Source organism: Lacerta agilis, chromosome 11 (genome assembly GCF_009819535.1).
Source record: "Lacerta agilis isolate rLacAgi1 chromosome 11, rLacAgi1.pri, whole genome shotgun sequence".
Lineage (NCBI taxonomy): Eukaryota > Metazoa > Chordata > Lepidosauria > Squamata > Lacertidae > Lacerta > Lacerta agilis.
In genome coordinates, this window is record NC_046322.1 from 59530795 (window position 1) to 59550185 (window position 19391).

Below are 19391 nucleotides of genomic sequence, written 5' to 3' on the forward strand. Positions count from 1 at the left end.
AATCTGTTAAAAACACTTTTTGGTTCAGCAAACCTACCCAGGCATGTAACTTTAGTGTGCAGTTTTAACACATGATTTTACTAAGTACAATTGGTTTTAAAGAACTGTTAAAAGAGCAGGCAACTTGCTTTAAATGTTTGTTTTTGCTGGCATTTTTAAAGATTTTTTATTTGAACATTTTATATTGTCTTTTGTATACTGCTTAATCTTTTGTTTGCATGGTAGGTGGTATATAAATTTTATAAAATAATAATGAATAAACACAGTATGGTCCAAACCAAGCCCAGGGGCAAATCTTGGAGTATCTATGCTTGTTTCATAAGTGGCGGAGTCAGAATTCATAAGTCAGAATTCACCACCATCATTAACTTTACACCCATCAGGTCAGGGCTGGTGAACCTGTGGCCTTCATAAGTCACCATGTGGCCTTCCAGATGTTGTGGAATCCAGCAACCATCAGCCCATACAGCATGGCTAATGATCAGAGACCATGGAGCTGTAATCGAGCAACATCTGCCACACCTCAGAGCCGTCTCATCCATAGAGGCCAGTGGCGCGGCGCACCAGGGCGCCGGGCACCCCAGGAGCGCCCCCGCGAGCCTGCCGGCATACCGGGCTCCCCCTCCCCAACCCGCCCCCACCCCCACGGGCAGGGGGGCACTCGCGCGCCAGCGGGCGGGCTGTAAGCCGCCTGCCCTCGCCTCCCGGAGCCCCAGCTGGAGCGGCGCGGGGCTTTGCGCGACTTTCCAGCACTCCAGCTGGGGCTCTGGGAGGCGAGGGCGGCCGGCTTGCAGCCCGTCCGCCCGCCCCTCATCCTTCGCCCGCTGGCGCGCGAGCGCCCGCTCCAACGCCACGCCCCTCATCCCCCGCTCGCCCACCCCCCCTCCCAAGGGGCGGCCAGCGCGGGAGGGAGGCAGGCGGAGAGGTGGCAGGCTGGGGGCACCGAGGGATCGCTGCGCCAGGGCGGCCGATCCCTCTAAGACGGACCTGCCACACCTCTAGGTTCCCCATCCCTGATTTAGCCCAATCTGGGTAAACCTCTCAAGCTTGTGCTATGTCAGGATTTCTAACTTATATTTTGCATGGTCTGACTGAGTTCACCTTACTTAAAATACTTTTGTCCTCTCTCTGCTGGTGATTGCATGATAATGCTTTCTTTGTGCTGGTTGGGTTGTTCAAACAGCTTCCATGTTTAGTGGTTAATATTTAGTGGGATTGGATAATGGTAGAGGAAGTTTTCAGCTATGAGCATTTCTGGTTCATTTTGCTTCATGTTTCACATAGTCAAGAATTATATTTATATATACATATCATAGGTCATCCCAGTGCTCCTAGAGTGCTCTTTCATGACAATCAACTGGATGGATGCCTGTCCAAAGAAGAACAGCTTTACATTCCATACAGACTAGCAAAATTATATATTACCAAGGTAAACAAACAAAGTAATTTCTGATATGAATTGACTTCAGTAGATAATTAACTGCTAATGCATTACTTCTTTTTATAAACACACTAATGTAGAGAAAAGAGTCTTTCTTCTACTTTTCCTACTGGAGGGTACTTCTCTTAGGTCAGGTAATTAATTTATTGTTAAATCATTTTCTCCATTTAAGGGAAGGCCAACATGAGAAATTGTCTGTTGCACTGTTAGCCATGGCAGATGTTTACCAGTTTTTCTGCTTTGTAAGTGATGTCCCTAGAAAACATAGAAAATATAAGTTTATTTCAATTTCCTCAGAAATAATAATACAGTAGTAGTAATTATAGTAGTAGTAGTAGTAGTAGTAGTAGTAGTAGTAGTAGTAGTTTTAACTGCTGAAATTGTTCAAACATTATAATATGTTCAGGTTCTGATCCTTTGGCAAGGCATTTTTTGTTTCATTTGTAATGTTTACTCTGGTGGAAGCCTCGCTTGCATCCAATACACCGTGCTTATCCAAACTAATACATTTGTCCTGAGATCAGGGCATCTGAGGTCAGATGAAAAGAGTGGCTTTGTGTGCTCATCCCCTAAGAGACATCTTCTGTCATAACATCGTTCCAAGGTAAACAAGGCAGAGAGGGAGCAGGCAGGGCACTCACAATATAGCACCATGCACTCTGGTTTGCATAAGAATTGAGGGTGGATTGAGGTTATCTGTATGAATAAGCTTTCTTTTTTCTCAGCAAAGTTCATAATTCTATAAACTGCAAACTTCTCATAGTTTTTATATGATAATAACTGTAACCTCAGTAGAGTACTACTTCATCCAAAGAAAGGTATATATAGAGCTATGCCAAAATGGTGAAAAGGAGAACAATCCAGCCCCCCTCTCTTCCCACTTGATCCAGCTACTGGTGATGGGCCCAATTTAGAACCAGTGCAGCAAAAAAAGGGGGGACAAAATGGCCTCCTGCACATTCTGCCCTGGCCGGTGTGAGCAGCAGGGCTTTGGGTGTGAAATGGCTCCACCACCTTGGTCAGCCACGCTCCCCAGGTCTTGAAGCTAAGACTCAAGAGAAAGAAGCAAGCAATTCTCCATTGTAGGGCTGCACAAATCAATTTCGTTTTGTGTCTGCTTCTGTTGAACTGATACGTTAACAGGCTTGTGAGAATCAAAATCAAATATCTGCCTGCCTGTTCACCTGCTTTGGTCTGCTTGTGGGAAATGCTTGAGGTGTGCTTGGTGTTTACATCTAGTTGGGAACATACCACATTTTTATTGTAGTGTGGCCTAGGATATTCTCAAAGCGAGTTTTTATTAGAATATGTCCCTGGTTAGGATCAATGTAAGCACTTCTTTCCCACTACCTGGCTAGATGCCTACTTTGCTCTGCAAGTCATCATAGTCCAGGGAAGGAGCCTGCTAGAGACAGAGGCGTAGGAAGGGGGGGTGCTGTCCGCCCCGGGTGTCATGACTGAGGGGAGTGACAAAATGGCAGGCGAGTGGGCAGCACACCTCACACCCAGCAGCAGCAGCTCTTCTGACCCGGTGGCAGAGAGCAGCCCTCCTTAGCTGTGGTGACCCACACCCGGCCACAGCAGCTCCGTTGCCAGGTCATGTCTGACCTGGCTGAGGAGAGCAGGAGGGAAGTGAGCAGCAGCTTCCCCAACCCTGTCCTACCCTGAACTGTGGTGCGTGGGAGGGCACCCTCCACACCCCGCCCCCCTCAGGAGCCCCCCGCCCTGGGCAGCGCGGGCATATGCTCTGCCGCTGGCTAGAGAAAGGTCACAACAGTCATTTAGCATACAAAGGCCACACAAACCAATGACACACAGAACATAAATACAGTATAAAGTATTTGTTTTAAAGACTAGACGTAAAACCCTGACATTCACATAAACCAGAGGTTTTCAACCTTTTTTGAGTCCATGGCTCCCTTGACCAACTACATTGTTTCTGCGTCACACCTGGGGGGCTCAGGAGCCGTGTTATGTCACCCCTTGCCTGCAGAGCTGGCACCCTTTTTCAAACACCCTCCCTTGTGGAGTGTTCCCTCCTCCTCCTCTCCTCTCCCCTCTCCTTGAGAGTCCTCCATGCAGCTGCTGCTGCCACCCCTGGTCTCTGAGCTGCCTCCCCCCCCCCCGCCCCATAGAGAGTAATGGGGGATTTCAAGCAACAAGAGGATCAGCCATTTTAGATCTGGTCTTAACCAATAGTGATGACTTGGTAAGTGGGGTAGAAGTGGCAGGATCATTAGGTGGGAGTGATCATGCTCTTCTGGAGTTTATTATACAGCGGAAAGGAGCAACCAAGCATACTAAGACTCAAATTCTAGACTTTAAGAAAGCCGACTTCAGAAAAATTAGGGAAACGCTGGGTGTGATCCCATGGTCAGTAATACTAAAAGGGAAGGGAGCTCATGATGGATGGGAGTTTGTTAAAAGGGAGATATTAAAAGCACAACTTCAAGCCGTACCAATGGGACGAAAACATGGAAGGTGCCTAAAGAAGCCAGGGTGGCTATCTAAAGTACTTTTAATTGATTTAAGATTTAAAAGGGATATGTACAAAAAAAATGGGAAAAGTGGGAAATCACCAGAGAGGAATTCAAACAAATAGCCAGCACGTGTAGAGACAAAGTCAGAAAAGCTAAAGCACAGAATGAACTCAGGCTTGCTAGAGAGGTTAAAAGCAATAAAAGGGGCTTTTATGGGTATGTCCGTAGCAAAAGGAAGAACAATGAAACAGTGGGGTCACTTAGAGGAGAAGATGGTGAAATGCAAACAGGAGACAGGGAAAGGGCAGAACTCCTCAATGCTTTCTTTGCCTCAGTCTTCTCCAAAAAAGAAAACAATGCCCAACCTGAAGAATATGGAGCAGATGATTCAGCAGGGGAAACACAGCCCAGAATAAGTAAGGAGGTAATACAAGAATCCTTGGCTAGTTTAGATGTCTCCAGGGCCAGATGAACTACATCCAAGAGTATTAAAAGAACTGGCAGAGGTGATTTCAGAACCACTGGCAGTAATCTTTGAGAATTCCTGGAGAACAGGCAAAGCGCCAGCAGACTGGAGGAGGGCAAATTTGTCCCTATTTTCAAAAGGGGGGAAAGAGAGGACCCAAACAATTACCGCCCAGTCAGCCTGACATCAATGCTAGGAAAGATTCTAGAGGTCATTAAGCAAACGGTCTGTGAGCACCTAGAAAGGAACGCTGTGATCACTAAAACTCAGCATGGGTTTCTGAAAAATAAGTCATGTCAGACCAATCTGATCTCATTTTTTGACAGAATTACAAGCCTGGTAGATGAACGCTGTGGATGTAGCCTGTCTTTATTTCAGCAAGGCCTTTGACAAGGTGCCCCATGATATTCTTGTAAAGAAGCTGGTAAAATGTGGGCTAGACAATGCTACCATTCAGTGGATTTGTAACTGGCTGGCTGACTGAACCCAAAGGGTACTCATTAACGGCTCCCCTTCATCCTGGAGAGAAGTGACTAGTGGGGTGCCACAGGGTTCTGTCTTGGGCCCAGTCTTATTCAACATCTTTATCAATGACTTGGATGATGGGCTTGAGGGCATCCTGATCAAGTTTGCAGATGACACCAAATTGGGAGGGGTGGCTAATACCCCAGAGGACAGGATCACACTTCAAAATGACCTTAACAGATTAGACAACTGGGCCAAAGCAAACAAGATGAATTTTAACAAGAAGAAATGTAAAGTACTACACTTGGGCAAAAAAAAATGAAAGGCACAAATACAGGATGGGTGACACCTGGCTTGAGAGCAGTACATGTGAAAAGGATCTAGGAGTCTTGGTAAACTTGACATGAGTCAACAGTGTGATGCAGCAGCTAAAAAAGCCAATGCAATTCTGGGCTGCATCCATAGGAGTATAGCATCTAGATCAAGGGAAGTAATAGTACCACTGTATTCCGCTCTGGTCAGACCTCACCTGGAATACAGTGGTGCCCCGCTAGACGAAAATAATTCGTCCTGCGAAAATTTTCGTCTAGCGGGTTTTTCGTCTAGCGAAGCGGCAATGCAAGCTGCGTTTTCGCTAGACAAAAAAAAAAGACGAAAAATTTTCGTCTTGCGAGGCAGCCCCATAGACTTTTTCGTCTTGCGGGGCTGCCTTCCGCTAGACGAATGCCTTCGTCTAGCGAGTTTTTCGTCAAGCGAGGCATTCGTCTAGCGAGGCACCGCTTTATTGTGCCCAGTTCTGGGCACCACAGTTCAAGAAGGATACTGACAAGATGGAACATGTCCAGAGGAGGGCAACCAAAATGGTCAAAGGCCTGGAAACGACGCCTTGTGAGGAACGGCTTAGGGAGCTGGGTATGTTTAGCCTGGAGAAGAGAAGGTTAAGGGGTGATATGATAGCCATGTTCAAATATATAAAAGGATGTCATATAGAGGAGGGAGAAAGGTTGTTTTCTGCTGCTCCAGAGAAGCGGACACGGGGCAATGGATTCAAACTACAAGAAAGAAGATTCCACCTATACATTAGGAAGAACTTCCTGACAGTAAGAGCTGTTTGACAGTGGAATTTGCTGCCAAGGAGTGTGGTGGAGTCTCCTTCTTTGGAGGTCTTTTAAGCGGAGGCTTGACAGCCATCTGTCAGGAATGCTTTGATGGTGTTTCCTGCTTGGCAGGGGGTTGGACTGGATGGCCCTTGTGGTCTCTTCCAACTCTATGATTCTATAATTACCTGTCCAAGGTTTGGACAGGTTGTATTAAGGCTGCATTCCTGCACACATATACCTGTATATAATAATCAATCTCAATTAATTTGGTGGAATCTGATTTCTGAATAAACTGACACATGATCAGCTTTTGCTTACAACAGCTGCTTGTTAAAACCATTACTGTTTTTTAACATCGAAGAATGAAATGCATATTTCAAAACCTTAAAAATCAGACACTGTCCCAGAAAAGGACAGTATTATAAAATACCCTAAATTATATGGCATGCTAAAACAGAATCATTATTCTGATCTTACAGATTGGTTTTACTGCTTTAGCTTTATTAATACATTGCTTCTCTTATACTACTGTCAAAATTTAAATGGAGGTTTGTCCATAACACACTCATTGTTAGCACTGACAGATGAAAAAGAGGGCAGGGTTTTCCACCTTTAATACTTGTTAGTTAGAGGCGTGGGGGTTTCCTAGGTACAGCTTGTCATGCAAACTACTATCCCTGCTGAAATATCCTTGACCACACAACTGTTAAAGGTGCAAGAGGCTGCCCTCCTTTGCATCTGTCTACTGTACTGTGTTTATTAGTTTGCAGTAAGTGCTGGTTATTGGGAGGGATGAATAAAATGTTCCAATCTGCTGCTGCTTCTTTTTGTTGTTGATGATGTGTGTTCCCCCCCCCCCTTCAGATTGCTAAAGACATGCATCAGATGAAAATTGGATACATGAAGGCAATCAAAGAGCTGGAGCATGTAGGAAGAGAAAACCAGGTGATTTTTCTAAAGTTGCAAATAAACTCCAGGAGTCCAGTTTTTCCATTTACTGTGAGAACAAACAGGGCTAAGCAAACCACGTTCTACTTTTGTTGCACTAACACATGGTGCATCAAAGTGGGTAGTGTGGGGGGAGGTAGAGATAATTTATTTGTTCAGATGGAAATCCTACATGCACTTACCTCAATAGGACTTACTTCTGAGTAGACTTGTTTATGATTGCAAGGGTAGCTACTATTCTGCTTTACAGAAGACAGTCCTCTGTCAGATCCAAGTCCAGATGAAAGATCAAGAACCATAAGAAGGGCAAGGAGGAGTCTTGAAGTTGCCCATAAACACTTAGTGCCTGGACAGACTGAGCATAAACCACAACAAACGTAACCTGCTGAAAATATTGCATATAATATCTAATTTTATCTCCACACCGGGGTGAACAATATGGTAAAATACAGTGATACTCAACAACTCTGTCACATGAATACATATAAAGATTATAACAAATATACAAAAGGGAACCCAATGCGCATTTTTTGTATATTTGTTATAATCTTTATATGTATTCATGTGACAGAGTTGTTGAGTATCACTCTTTGATGCCTTGTACCTTGGATTTTTTTGTTACGGGTAAGGAGGAGGATGGTAGTAAGTTAAAGAGTTTCTGCCACTGTTTTTTGCTAATGTGTTGGGTTCTTCTGGACCGCTTTATGTTTTTGATATTTTTACTTTTCTTCATTTTGGGTCTTCTCTTGCTTGGTTTGACATTGCATAATGTATGGGTTCTAGCATCTACCTCAGGGACGTGATCTGGTGCTCTATCTATCTGTTTAAAATTGTCCACAAGCGTCAGGAGTAACCCATTTGTTACTGCTAAAAAGTTTTTAATATTGAGAAGGTCTGTGCAAATCTGTTGTACCTGGTTCTGCAACTGGTCACCCTGCTCTTCCGTACTATCAGCACTCACTATGGGCCAGTGTCCTTGGTGTCCTTGGTGTCCTTGGTGGGTTTTCCTGGGTTTTTGCGGTGATTTTGAGGTTTAATGTCCTTAATATTGAACAAGTTACTTGTCATGTTGTTCTCGGCTAGTGCAAGTTCCTGTACCAAGCTCATAGAATAGCTTGTGCTTTCATGTTCAGTTTGTAGGTCTTTGCATTGGATTGACCAATCCAGTGCTGAGGGGGTGACTTCTTTTAAAGTGAGCTCACTCTGGGCGCTCTTGTCCCCTTCTTTGTGGGAGAAATAATTGGTGATTTTACTTTGCCTCCTTTGGGGCCCCTTCTCATCCTGGGGCGATGTTAACACAATTCCCATATCCTTACAGTGCTTTCTGGTGAGGACCATCTTGGATAGGGGGTGGAGGGTGGGGAACAGAGAGTAAATAGTTGGTAGCAATTGCTGGGGTCTCTTTATTTCAGATTTACAGTTTTAAGGCTTTGGCCGTGATACTGTTGGTTGTCTTATTAAAGAGTATCTCTCCACCAGTTTACGCCTACGATCCGGCTTTCTCACCTTTGACAGTGCGGAGGCTTCTGTAAGTCTTTCTCCCCAATTAGTTCTTCTTCGAACATTCGCTGCAGAGCAGAGCAGCTTAATCAGTGGTACGGCGTCGGCCACAGGACGATGAACCAATAAAGCAATGTCGGCAATTAGGGAGGCAAAAACAAAGACTGTAGTGGGATGATAAGACAGTCAGTAGGTCATTAAAACTATAAAAGTATAAAAAAGGATTCCTGGAGGGCTTAGAAACAGTTTAAAGTCTTGATTACGGGCGGCGAGGCTGGTTAAGCTACACTCCTCGTCGCCATCTTGGCTCAATCCTGAGTATCACTGTATTTTACCATATTGTTCACCCCGGTGTGGAGATAAAATTAGATATTATGTGCAATATTTTCAGCAGGTTACATTTGTTGTGGTTTATGCTTGAGCTGTACGTAACCTAGGTTTGTTGTTGGACAGACTGAGCAGGCATACAGGCCCCCACTTTGGTGAGATGTTTTGTACTGTTATTTAATTATATGTAATTATTTCCCAATTTTATGTAATTATTTTTATTATTTCCCAATTTTATGTAATTATTTTTATTTCCCAATTATATGTAATTATTTCCCAATTTAATTATATGTAATTATTTCCCAAGTGCACATCTTTACATATAAACTAGAATTTGAAATTTTTATCCAAATGTGGCTTGGAGTTTTCTTTCCCTTTCCTTCTCCCATTTTTCATTTTATTTTTTATGATGCAAAATGGCCACCCTAAGATTAAGGAGATTTTAAACTAAATTATATGCAGAGATGGACATCCCGTAGCCTGTAGAAAAATGGGTTTTAGCTTGTTGAATTTGGCATAGGTGTAGCTAACTTTCTACAATGGTCTTGCTTCCTTTTTTAAATTTGTGCAAAGTCAGTTTTATTATGAAAGTGTGACAATGAACACTAGATTTACAGTTGTATTTGTCTATTCTTCAATAAATATTCTAGGAAGTAAACAATGGTGCAGAATAGGAAAGAAAGGAATAATCACAACTTATACTGCCCTATTCTCTGTCCATTCATGACACCACACCTGTTTCATCACCTGTGCTCACTTCATACCCAATGATGCACACACAGTTGATCTACACCTGAGTAGATTTCCCAGGAACAGAAGGAATTTATGCACAATGAAATGTCATGGTTTGAAAGCGGAGTCATTGTTCAGCCCACAGAGAACAACACATAGCCTGGTTTCTGGGTGTATTTGCCATTTATGTTTCACGCAGTTGGGAAGGTAAAAGAATGCATCCAGTTGAACTTTGGGCAGCTCCGTGCATTTAAAGCACATCTAGCACATGCTGAAACACATGGCTTCCCTCAAAACTTCCTGGGAACCTTAGTTTGTTGAAGGTGCTGAAAATTGTGGTTCTGTAATGGAGAAACTACAGTTTTTAGGATTCTTTGGGGGAACTCAAGTGGTTTAAATATGTGTTGGATGAACAGATGGAATTCTTTACTTTGGCCTACAATAATAGAATTATAGAATCTTAGAGTTGGAAGGTACCCAAGGGTCATCTAGTCCAACCCCCTGCAATGTAGGTATCTCAGCTAAAGCACCCAGGACAGATGTTTAAAAGCCTCCAAGGAAGGAGAGTCCACCAGCTCTCATGGGAGTTTGTTCCACTGCTGAACAGCTCTTACTGTCAGAATTTTTTTTCAAATGTTTAGTCAGAATCTCCTTTCTTGCAACTTCAAGCCATTGATTCGAGTCCTACCCTTCATAGCAGGAGAAAGCAAGCATGCTCCCTCCGCCATGTGACAGCCCTTAAGATATTTGAAGGTGGCTATCATATCTCCTCTCAGTCTCCTCTTTTCCAGGCTAAACACACCCAGCTTCTTCCACCATTTCTTATTAGGCTTGGTTTTCAGGCCCTTGATCATCTTGGTTGCCCTCCTCTGCACACCTTCCAGCTTGTCAACATCCTTCTTAAATTGTGGTGCCCAGAATTGGACACAGTATTCCAGCTGTGGTCTGACTAAGGCAGAATGTGACTTCCCTTGATCTGGACACTATACTTGATTAATTAGGCTGGTGGGTCAGTGCCCCATTCCCCCTAGTGGACCAGTCTCCACTATATGAATCTGCATTTATTCTGTATAAAATGCTATATTTGCTATCTTCCAACACCCAGTTGAATGCTAAGTGCAATTTACATGGCATAGTGTTTAAAACAGTTTTTGTATTAGATGGTAGCTCCCTCTGGTGGTGTTTTAGGTGTGTAAATCAGAGCAGTTGCAAGGATTAAACTGCCTTGTGTTAAGTGCAAAGCAAATTTAGATGTCCTTTTACATTTCTGTCACTTAGCTGTGTGGTATCAGTGGAGTACAGAGGTCCTGGCCCAAGCAAATAACCAGAAAGAGGGAGAGAGAGTCTTTTGAGGAGGAAAATAAGTTATGTCTCTTGATCCATACCATTCAGAGATCCTTTAGAACCTGGCAGAAACTAGGTTGGACAACCATAGGGATGTCAGAGTATTTCTATGAAAACAGGCATGGGAGCAGAAATTGCCAGGATTTGCGTATTTGTCTCATGTCTAGAACAGAAATTAATCCAGCATTTGCTGCTGCTGTTGTTTTCTTCCCGCAAATTTTATGTTAACAGTGACACCCACTCATAAATTCTGGCACATCACTAATAACTTTTCTTTTGTCAGAAGACAAACTGCAGCAGAATGGAAATGGCTCTATTGAACCCAAAGCCATGGTTAAGTTCTCTCCTCACTAACCACAGACTGTAGCCAAGGTTGATGAGGTTGATGAGGAGAGACCTTAACCATGATCCAGTATCTGGGCAACATGCTAAACTAAACCTGTTGGAGTAACTAAAATTAGGGAAGGGATTGATTTCTTTCAGAAGCATTAAAAAGCCCATGGATGAGCTAATACAACAAGTGCCTGTTCAGCCAAGCCAGTTGCTACAGCAATGGCCCAGTGCCAACTATATATGTGATTAAGGCATGCCAGCTCATTAGTCAGTCTTGTTGGTCTGTCTGAGGTCAGTGAGTGAATGAGTCTGTCTGTGAATCAGAGTCAGTGTTACGTATTGAATTGCTGAAGCAACAGAGATACTTCGTACTTGTATATCTCTGTATTTGCAAAAGCCTACAAGCTGTATGTATGTTTCTACACCCAGAACAGTTTTACTGAGCCTTACCTTCTGCAGCAGTATTTTGGACCTTACTCTGCTTCTTTGTGTTGACTGGAACTAGGACAACTTCCTCCTTGTGGGTATCTCACCTCAAATTCCCAACAAAACCTTAGCTTAGCTTGAGATGGGAGAGGCAAAGTGGTTGTGAGTTCCCTTCTGGGAGCCCACACATTTGTGTGATCACACTAAGCCATAGTTTGACTTACTGCTGTGGCGGGAAGGTCAACAACGTTTCTGTGCATTTTGGCACTCGTCATGGTCCTCCATGCACCAGTAGCAATTTAGTCTTGCTGCCCACATGACCTGGAAAGTTTTCTGCGGAGAAATGCCGGCTCCCTTGGCCTGAAAAGTAAGATGAGCGCTGCAATCCCATAGTCGCCTTTGACTAGACTTAATCGTCCTTTACCCTTTTTTACCTTTTATATGCAAACTTGTTCATAGTTGCCATTTGAAATTGATGCCATAGAAATCTTATCAGCTGTTGAGCCAAACACAATTCTTCCTTCACACAATTGTTCTGTGTTGACTCCTTGTCAACACATATAACTGTTTCATCATTGGTCCTCTATATCACACCCTCATTCTAAGATGTAGGCTAGCTTTATTCCTGTCATTTTTTCATTGACAGTTCAACTCTTTGTTTTAATTATTCTTGAAATGATTAATTATGAAAATGTTGTAAAATAGTGATCATTGTTTTGCCCTCTTGTCCAATTCATTGGACTGGTTTGAACGTAATGCTGTTATGAGAACAACCCACAGAGTAGCTTGTGCATCTCTCCTTCCCTGCTCCATTAAACTAGGGTTTATTTAATGAAGTTTGCTTGTTCGAATCAGCCATAGTTAAGACCAGCAATAGTTTAGGATTCAGATGGTACTCTAAATTTTAGTTAGTCTAAAATAGAAACAGAGCCTTCTGATCTCCTCCTCATGGCCACTAGAAATGAAGAGTGGATTGAGCAGCATGCAAGACCAGAGCTCTCTGAGGCTCCTTGTTGTAATGCTAAACCATGGCTTGGCTGCTAAACTTCAGCATTATATCCAAACAATTAGCAATTAGATAGCAATTAGAGGCTATCAAGTGTCTTTATGCTGAGTACAGAAAAATCCAGATACCAATGAACTCCTGTTAGCATTTGCTCAAAGCTGAAGTCAATGCCCTAGCGCTTTATCCGAGTAAAGAAAACTAACAAAGAAAGAAAGAAAGGTGGAGAGGTACCATGAACCATGATTCAAAGGTTTTGGTTCATACCTGCCACTCCTCTTTTAGTTGCCTTTAAAGCTAGCTTATTCTCTTAATCATAATATTTTGGATAGGAACAAGCTATGATGGCTCTGAAAAATCAATATAGCAACAAAATGAAGAACTTGCGAGCTCAGCTGGAGGCCTATCAAGAGACAGTAGACAAGAAAAACCAATACTGGCAAGACACAACAAAGGTAAAAAGGAAAATACTGTCACCTTGAATGGATGGGATACAACTTTCCCCCTAAAACTTCATGAGGCTATATGAACAATATTCAGGACTAGTAGATCAGCAATCTGCAATTCCACATTTGCCCTTTAAGTTTATAAATAAAGTACAAATGTGCAATTGCAGATTGCTGATCTACTAGTCTCCTTATTAAAGAAGTAAAAGGTAAGCTACTTTGCACAAAAAATATTTTCATTTCTTATGTGCCGTGAAGTTCCTGTGAGGTTTGCCACCATCACAACTTCACAGGTGTGGATTTGTGTCCCAATGTTTGCAGATGTGCAAAAAATCTTTAGAAAGAAACCGGGGGGGGGGGGAACAGCCCAATGAAGCCAGATTGTGCTCTGTGGTCATGGAATGTTGACTGGCTATTGCTGGGAGAGGGAGACAGAAAACGTTGGGAGAGGAGGGGAAACTGAATGGGGTGGCTGGAGAAGCTATTATTCAATCTGTTATTGTTGTTGTTGTTGTTGTTGTTGTTGTTGTTATTATTATTATTATTATTATTATTCTGGATGGCTTCCAGCAGAATACAAAAACATAATAAAACATCAAATGCTTGAACCTTCCCAATACAGGGCTGCCTCCAGGTGTCTTCTATAAACTGTGTAGATCTTTTTCTCTTTGACATCTGATGGGAGGGTATTCCACAGAGAGGGTGCTATTGCCAAGAAGGCCCTCTGCCTGGGTCCCTGTAACTTCACTTTTCGCAGTGAGGGAACCAGCAGAAGGCCCTCAGAGTTGGACCTCAGGTTCCTCCAGGTATACTGCAACGTTTTGCTATAGGTTCCATTTCTACAGTATGATTGCTGTAGCAATTAGAGCAAGCAAGCAGGTTTCTCTCTTTGCCCCTCTGGTTAGGATAATAGTCTCATTTCTGTATAATTATACACCCAGAAACTGAAGGAAGAAAATAGAATACTGAGACAAGAGAAAGAAGAGCTGGCAAATCAGATCACACTGCAAAAGGAAAAATGGGGTGATGAAAAGGTAACTCAGAAGTAGTTTGGAGGAATTTGACTTTAAAAACCCCATCTGAAGTTTTCTCCTTTTTTGACTAGCAAATTTAAACAGATGTCTGCACCCATAGATTATGTAATTTGGACCTGTAAATTAAATTAATGGTCCTTAGATTAGTCCACTGGCATTGCATTATCTGATTTCAACCAAAGTCATGTTCTCTCTGCTCTGAGGATCAGGTGAATAAATACATTGATCCCTGCCAAATCTAACACTTTCCTCGTCACAGTGGAACTGACCCATGGGAAGCATGCATACCTAAATATACCTAGTTAATCTGAGATGGCTGCACAATATACCCGTTGCACTGAAGCAATAGATAACAGATGAATCATGGTAAAATGCAATCCTACAACATCAGAGAGGGATGCAGGTGGCGCTGTGGGTTAAATCACAGAGCCTAGGGCTTGCCGATCAGAAGGTCGGCGGTTCGAATCCCCTCAACTGGGTGAGCTCCCGTTGCTTGGTCCCAGCTCCTGCCCACCTAGCAGTTCGAAAGCACATCAAAGTGCAAGTAGATAAATAGGGACCGCTCCGGCGGGAAGGTAAACGGCGTTTCCGTGCACTGCTCTGGTTCGCCAGAAGTGGCTTAGTCATGCTGGCCACATGACCTGGAAGCTGTACACCGGCTCCCACGGCCAGTAAAGTGAGATGAGCGTTGTAACCCCAGAGTCATCTGTGACTGGACCTAATGGTCAGGGGTTCCTTTACCTTTACCTTTACAACATCAGAGCAGGCTAACGAGGTCCACCATAAGCTCAGGTAAATAAAAAAAGAATGTATTGAGCTGGCAAGAGAAGCTTACCAGGAATACAGCAGTCAATGCCAATAGCGGGAGGGGGTGTCTGGGCAAGTTGGCATTTTTTGATTAAATGCTTACCAAAAATGCATATTTTGTGAAAAATATGTTCAAATATGTGAATTTCCATTAAGGTTTTTTTAAAAAAAAAAAAACAAACAAACAAACAAACAGAGTTTAATTTGGAATTTCCGTCAGAACAAATTAATGAATAAATACCTGTGAAAGTGACACGTACTATAAATAGGCAGGTCCATGCGCCTGAAGGGCCAATGTTTGATCTTCAGCCTAGCAGCCATCACCATTCTCTGGTGCTCTGCAGGAGAAGCACAAAGCATTGCTCTCCTCACTTAAAGTGTGTATTATTCGCAAAGCACTATTTATTATAGTGATTTTTATTAAAGTCTATCCTGCCCTGCAGCTTCAGAGCAGGTTACATCAGAACTAGAACTTCCTGGTTTTAAAACTAACCTTTAGTAATATGTTGTTCTATTTTTCCATGGTGTTTTCTTGTATTGGTTTTCAGTGTGTTACACACACCACACACACACACACACACACACCACCATTGTTCTATATTTTGTAAACTATTTAACTGTGGAATGAAGAAAAATATATAAATATTTTAATAATAAATAAACAAACCACAATATATACAGTATGAGACATTCTTCTATTGATCTGCAAAAGAATTGAAAATTGAAGAGTTATGATCTTTTGCAGGCTTGGCTGCTCACGAGCACAACTCAAAAGCTAGACTGCCTGCATAACCAGCACGCCTTAAGTAAGTGTTTCCCTTCAAAAGCATCACTACTTGAATGAATTATAGACAACGTACCCTTTGTTTCTTCTTTGCTCCAAACTAATGTCTCTTGCTCAAGGGGAAGTCTCTCTGTGGACTTTTAATCATGTCATAATTGAAAAATAGAGTTGACAAAAGGACTCCTCCAATGTCCAAAGCACAAGGTTTCATTTATCATGTTTTAGAAGTCCTGGGTAATACCAGAGCAAGCAAACTATGCTGCAGCCCCAAAAGAAAATGCTGTCTTTCACATGCTTGTATGCATTGCAAAGCCCAAACCAGACAATATACCACTTGCTATTTGTGTGATTGGTGTTGGATCATAGTTCTATTTGCTATGATAGAAGCTAAAGGCAAGTAAGTGTACAACTCCGGATAATTATTCAGAATTATTATTACAATTCTTTTGTTAGAACTGGGGTTTTTTTCCTTTAGAAGTTATCTTTGTTGTTGTTACATTCTCCTATTCACACCCCCCCCCAGCTATTGAAGAACTTCAGAGGAGTAGAGTAAACCTTGAAAAAGTGGAGAAAATTGTAGATTTTCAAATGGACTTACCCTGTGATCAACGAAGGGCATTAATTATATCGGATGAGGTAAACTTCTTTGTGTTGCAGATGATGAAATTGAATAAATGGTCAGTTTTTCTGTTTTGAAAATAAATTCCTTTTACCTGTTTGATCCATTTAAAAACCACTTAGCTGGCAGAGAGATGAGTAAGGGTGTTTTCTCTAGTAGCAAAACTCAATTCCAGATGATTTGGGAGTGTTCTAAAATATATGAGTTTAATGTGGACTGATTGGACCACCATCCTATTATGGATTCATTTTGCAAACTTCACCAAGCTCACTTTCTGTTTTGCTCACCCAAATCGGATTGAAATCAGGGGAGAAAAACAGCAGATGCTCAGCAAAATTCCATTCTGCAGTGCCAACAGTTATACTTGCAGTAAATGGAAATGTTCTTTTGGTTGCAAAACGGGTGTGATTAAACTGGAATGTACAAAAAAGCAAGTTTCTTTCAGGTAACAGAAAAAGGAATCACAGACCATAATGCGGGAGGGGAAAAGTCTGATGTCACAACACAGGAGTCAGAGACTACAGAACCTGCTCAAAGGTCTACCTCTGTTGTGGTAAGCCTTCCATCCACTTTCCTTTTGCAAGAACATATTAAATCACAGACATGCATGGCAATATGGTTGGTGCAGGAGTAATAAACTTGCTGCTGGTCCCTTCTGTTGCTCTTGTTGTTTCAAGAGCCTGGACCTCATATCTGCTCGGTGAAGTACAGCACATTGGAGTGCTCAACCTCATAAATGGGATTCATATGGGAGTTAAAACTGCAGTGTCATGGGTAAAATCTGAAAAAAGCAAGTCCAGCTCAAGCATCACAGCAAAAAGATTTTGGTCTCATTAACCAAAGAGATTCTGGTCCCAGTGATAAGCTCTGCAGCGTGGAGGAGTGTCATGGGTGCCCTTCTCCCATGAACAGGGCAGCCTGCAGGGTTTCTGAGTCATCTTACTTTAGATTCATGGAAGAGCAGAGTGATGCCAGGACCACCACTCACATGAAGCCTATTGCTGTGAGTGATCCAGAAAGCCACTTCTGGATGCACTGGTTCAGAGGCGCCGACTTGGGCCACAGATCATGGGTGCCCAGCAGCGCTGATGTAACATGTACTTTCAAGGCCCCGCGAGACCTCAGATGGGAACTCCAGGACCTCATGAGGAATCAGAGGTCCCATCCGAGGCCTTGTAGGGCCTTGAAAGTGGTATCCTAGGCCCCATGCGGTCTCTGATGTAACTTCCAGTTCCTCATGAGGAACCAGAAGTGGCACTGGAGGCTCTGCGAGGCCTAGGACACCACTTCCAAGGTCCCCTGAAGCCTCAGATGGGACCTGGAAGTCATGTCCCAGACCTCACAAAATGGGTGCTGAGCATACACAATGATTTCTTGTGGGTGCCTGGGCCCCCAGGGCCCCCACAAGTTGGTGTCAGTGCACTGGTTTGAGTAGTCGGGACCCATTTCCCCACACCTGTTGCTGCAGATCATATCTGCACAAGAGCGGGTGGCGCTGTGGTCTAAACCACTGAGCCTCTTGGGCTTGCTGATCAGAAGGTTGATGGTTCGATTCCCTGCGACGGGGTGAGCTCCCATTGCTCTGTCCCATCTACTGCCAACCTAGCAGTTCGAAAGCATACCTGTGCAACTAGATAAATAGCTACCACTGTGGCAGGAAGGTAAATGGCGTTTCCGTGCGCTCTGGTTTCCGGAACGGTGTTCCGTTGCACCAGAAGCGGTTTAGTCCTGCTGGCCGCATGACCCAGAAAGCTGTCTGTGAACAAATGCTGCTCCCTCAGCCTGAAAGTGAGATGAGCACAGCAACCCCATAGTCGCCTTGCACTGGACTTAACCGTCCAGGGGTCCTTTACCTTTTTTTTTTTTTTACCAGGAATGAAACAGATTTGGGAGAGCAGGAGGGTGGCTTCTCCAGAATTTGTCTTGGGACAAATAGGCTCAGGGTATTGATACGAGTCTCCTCTTTTCAGGCCAAGCAATGGATATTTGGGTCCCATCATGGGGTTTGGCTGGGGATCTGTGCTGTGCCTAATCAGTGATGTTGGTGGCACTATGCAGAGATCTTGACTGTAGTCAGGCAGCCACATTCCAGACTCAGGACTCAGATTTAGGCAAGGATAATCTATTGCTGTGTGAATACAAGGAAAATGTGGCATCCTTAAAACAGAAGTACTTTCTTCCAGGCAGGAATATATTTGGATTTCACACAAATAATAAGCTCCAACTCTTTATTTATTGCACTGTACACCTGAAAATCTGGGAAAGTCCTGAGAGTGCAGTCAAAGAACAGCTACTTCAGATTACAATGTTGTTGTTGTTCAGTCATTCAGTCGTGTCCGACTCTTCGTGACCCCATGGACCAGAGCACACCAGGCACCCCTGTCCTCCACTGCCTCCCGCAGTTTGGTCAGACTCATGCCAGTCGCCAGATTACAATAGTGTGTGGTTTATTTCATTTCCTTCTAAGGGTTCAGTGTAGTTTTGGCCTGTCTTGGTAATTTAGATGCTTTGTAACACATTGTCAGTACTTCAATTGTCTGAGATGGTGATCAAGATTTGTTCCTCTCCCTCAGGTGGAGATGGAGGAAGCGCATAATGGTTTGCCACAAAAGAAACTTCTGTTGGAAGTGAAAGCCACCTTGGAGCTGGTCAAAGGGTCTTTACACAAACGGGAGACAGAGATCAGTGAACTTCTGCAAAATGGACATTGGTGTAACTCTCAAATTACAGATACGTTGTTGACAGAGTCTGCTGTATATTAGCTAGTGAAGATATATTTGCTTAGTTAAGACACAGACCAGCTATGGACTGATGCTTCTATCCCTAAATGGACTAGGATCTAGTTTATACTGTCTCTTATAGTTTACCCTCATGGAGCTACAATTCCCAACACCCTTAACAACACCCTACAGTTCCTAGGATTCGTTGGAGGGAGTCATGTGCTTTAAATGTTTGGTGTGGATCTGCCCTCAAACGAAACATGAATGTGCTGCTCCCCCACCATCTCCATGAACCGGGTGAGAGCCAGAGCATTCCTCAAAGCGTTGCCACTTGTCTTCTCTGCCCTGGGGGTGGGAAGATGAGCAGCTATGTCACGTGCTGGAACACCTCCCTCTTGCTGCAGAAGCGGGGCGGG

General features: G+C 43.3%; 1 protein-coding gene across 1 annotated transcript in view; it reads left to right on the plus strand.

Annotated features, from left to right (window-relative positions):
* The window catches only part of LOC117055316, a 39532-nt gene extending 20371 nt beyond the window's left edge, over positions 1-19161 (plus strand). The window contains exons 5-12 of the mRNA XM_033164785.1: positions 1317-1429; positions 6817-6897; positions 12898-13020; positions 13953-14045; positions 15598-15658; positions 16160-16272; positions 16701-16808; positions 18829-19161. Of these exons, the coding sequence (XP_033020676.1) occupies positions 1317-1429; positions 6817-6897; positions 12898-13020; positions 13953-14045; positions 15598-15658; positions 16160-16272; positions 16701-16808; positions 18829-19017 (881 nt within the window). The 3' untranslated portion in view covers positions 19018-19161. The remainder of the gene's footprint in view (positions 1-1316; positions 1430-6816; positions 6898-12897; positions 13021-13952; positions 14046-15597; positions 15659-16159; positions 16273-16700; positions 16809-18828) is intronic.
* The last annotated feature ends 230 nt before the right edge of the window (positions 19162-19391 follow it).